This window comes from Penaeus monodon, chromosome 35 (assembly GCF_015228065.2).
Source record: "Penaeus monodon isolate SGIC_2016 chromosome 35, NSTDA_Pmon_1, whole genome shotgun sequence".
Taxonomy (NCBI): domain Eukaryota; kingdom Metazoa; phylum Arthropoda; class Malacostraca; order Decapoda; family Penaeidae; genus Penaeus; species Penaeus monodon.
Genome location: NC_051420.1, coordinates 2650995 through 2654291, shown reverse-complemented (window position 1 = coordinate 2654291; position 3297 = coordinate 2650995). Strand labels below are relative to the sequence as shown.

The following is a 3297-nucleotide window of genomic DNA, read 5'->3' as shown; positions in this document are numbered from 1 at the left end:
ATATATATGTGTGTGTGTGTGTGTGTGTGTGTGTGTGTGTGTGTGTGTGTGTGTGTGTGTGTGTGTGTGTGTGTGTGTGTGTGTGAGTGTGTGAGTGTGTGAGTGTGTGAGTGTGGAGTGTGGAGTGTGTGAGTGTGGGTGTGTGGGTGTGTGAGTGTGTGGGCGAGTGAGTGTGTGGGTGTGTGCATGAGTGCGTGTGTTTGTGTGTCTAAGTGTGCACATACATGTTTAAGTACATGCCATTCATTCCTATGTGACTCTTTATGCATTTATAAAAGTTTCTGTTCAGATATATCAATCAAGCCTTTATCACTGAAAAGAAAAGCATGAATAACAAAGACTTACTTATTTGCTTCAACTAATTTCTCAGCAATGAGATTTATAACAGGTACAATCTCATCATAAGCAGGCGCTATGTATTCCGACTCTTCCTCCTCATTCTCATCCTCCCCAATCTTTTCTTCCGCATCTTTTCCAAGTTTCTTTTGCAGAATATTCTCTTGCTCGCAGCTTTCTTCTCCTGCAAAAGGGTAAAACTTTAATTTAGCCTTATCAGTGCTTATCAGTTAAGCCTGGTTGGGTCATAAAACAATAAATTTTACTTTACCACAGTATCATTATTTTGAACAATGAAAATAGATTCTTTAATAATGTCATAAAAACGAGCCTACATGAAATAAGATTATAAGTAAAATTTTAATGCCAACTTGCTGGTAAAACATGGATCAGATTTAATTGGGAAGATTTCTCGTGGAAAATTTGTCTTTTTGACAGATGCATATACTTTTAAGCATTCAGAATTAACCACAGAAAAACTAGAGCTTCAGTTTATGTTTATAACACACTTCCCTTACACTGCTAATTTCAGAAAAGGATCATTATCAACCTGTCATCAATCAACACCAATATCTTTTCTTTGATAATAGTAATACCAATAATAAAAGTAGCATCTTGACTACTACTACTACTATTATCACTACTGCTACTACTACAACTACTGAAAAAAAAAAAAAAAAATCACAATACAAATGAAAAACATGCTTATCTAAAATAAAGTATAAATAAAAATATTTCTAAAGGTCCCCTGTATCCCCAAATCCCTTGATCCTGATAACATTAATCCAACTGCTGTAAAAGTTTAGATAAGCTGTAAGAAAATGACTGAGACAAAAGTACCCAAATGATGCACTCTATGCATTAGCCGTGAGGTAGCATGACAGGGCAGTGAAATTACTTACGAAGTTGCTTAACCAGATGGGATATTGCTTGCGATGCAGCAGACTGAGCAGCAGTTCTCAAGGGAGCACCTCCTCTGCCATATGCCAAGCCACACACTCCAACTATCTGTGTCACTATCTGGCCAGACAGAATAATGCCAGGAACACAGCTCATATTCAGCAGCACCTGTAAAGAATTGCAAGCTGAATGAACTGTATGGTAGCAGAGGGAAAGAGGGAAAAAGAGGTGAGGGAGAGGGAGAGGGAGAGGGAGAGGGAGAGGGAGAGGGAGAGGAGAGGGAGAGGAGAGGAAGAGAGAGAGGGAGAAGGAAGGAGAGGAAGAGAGAGAGGGAGAAGGAGAGGGAGAGGGAGAGGGAGAGGGAGAGGGAGAGAGAGGAAGAGGAGGTGGCAGTGGGAGGTTAAAGGGAGGGAGAAACTCAGAAAAAACAGAAAAAGAGGCAGAGACAAGAATTGAGAAAGGGGAAAGGACAGGAACAGAGGCAAGACAGAGAAAGAGTCAGTCAGAGAAAAACAGACAGATATAGACAGTGATAACCTACTAATATCCTAGAACACAACAAAAATAATTTTCATACACAAACTACTTAAACAAAAATATGTTCCTCTTCCACGACCTAGTTACCTTCAGCAGTTCCACCTGATTGTCCTCTGTATGAAGTGGAAGACTCTGAACAGCTGCCAACAACTGTGACGGTAGCCAAGTGGTCTCGTCATCCTCTTCGTAACCACTGTGAAACTGTGTATCACGTAGCAGCTGCAAAATAGAAATTTATTCAGCAAAGAATCATAAACTTGCATCTTCTTGGGCAGGTCATAATTCTGAACAAATTACAATATATGGAATCAGAAAAATATTTGAGTGATCAATAATATTTTTAACAAGTGATGGTCACTGATACCTTATAGAATCCTGATGTAGCCAGAGTAACAAGCTTCGATATTCTAGTCTCTAAGGCGAGCTGCAATGCTTTCAGGCAAATTTCTCTCAGTTCATGAGGTGGTGACCGCAGCAACCCAGTCTGGGACTCCAGCAAGTCTGAAAGGCATGTGTTGGAATGGCAATAAGTCTGGCAGGAAAGGAAGTGAGAGCAAGAGTGAGAATGAGAGTGAAAGTGAGAGTGAGAGTAAAAGTAAGTGACAATGAGAGTGAGTCAGATAGAGGGAAGGAGGAAAGAGAGAAAGTGAGAAAAAAAAAGAGAGGAGAGAGAAAGAGAAAGATAACAAAGTATTAACAAGCATATATTACACCGTCTCTGAAGCTCACCTGAGGCTTCCTGGCATACTTGCTTGATGTGGCTGTGCTTATTGGATGAAGTCTCCTTAATCAACTGTTCCAAAACTTCCTCCATTGTGGATGTAAAATTTGTTGATTTCCTAGAACAGCAGTTTGGTGAATCCAACACAGGATTCTTTTATTCCTTCAACTGCAGCCACATTCTTTCTGAAAATAATGAAATGTGTTCATAAAATAAGTGGGCTATATACCTCATGTTCATAATGTATATGACAATGTAATTTAATGTTCTCTGTAAACTTGCACATTATATCCATTTGGCTGTTTATACCACTGTTACACATTTTGCTTTGTGAAGTGTGTTTACACATTGATGACACCGCCAAGGAGTCAATTAGCAGACCTATGTGTAAACACAGTTAAAAAACTAAACTCAAAGTGGGCATGGCATCTACATACTGTACATATCATCCCCATGGGTTAAGATTATTGTTGTCAGTGCTGTTTTCATTTTGGTTATTACTAGCATTATTGATTTTGAATTGACCTTAGTTTTACACAACTATAACTATCACTTGACTATCGTTATTAGTGAGACATTATTGGAGGATACGGCAGGTTAGGGCTCTATCTCTTTACCCCCAACAAAAAACCTCCCATATAAGCTAACACCTAGCACCCTATGTTTAAAAACTATTGAAATTGAGATTGCAACCCCCCCTTCCCAGTTCTTCAAAAATCTCTTGGATTACATAAATATGCACTTGTATTTGCTGGATTCAAAGTACTACTGCACCAAGTCTACCTTCCTATAATCTGCTGTTT

General features: G+C 39.1%; 1 protein-coding gene across 1 annotated transcript in view; it reads right to left on the bottom strand.

Moving 5' to 3' along the window:
- The window catches only part of LOC119595176 (brefeldin A-inhibited guanine nucleotide-exchange protein 3-like), a 5348-nt gene that overhangs the window by 172 nt on the left and 1879 nt on the right, over positions 1 to 3297 (bottom strand). The window contains exons 2-6 of the mRNA XM_037944345.1: positions 2503 to 2679; positions 2138 to 2274; positions 1861 to 1992; positions 1239 to 1404; positions 346 to 520 (exon numbers count right to left, since the gene is read on the bottom strand). Of these exons, the coding sequence (XP_037800273.1) occupies positions 346 to 520; positions 1239 to 1404; positions 1861 to 1992; positions 2138 to 2274; positions 2503 to 2587 (695 nt within the window). The 5' untranslated portion in view covers positions 2588 to 2679. The remainder of the gene's footprint in view (positions 1 to 345; positions 521 to 1238; positions 1405 to 1860; positions 1993 to 2137; positions 2275 to 2502; positions 2680 to 3297) is intronic.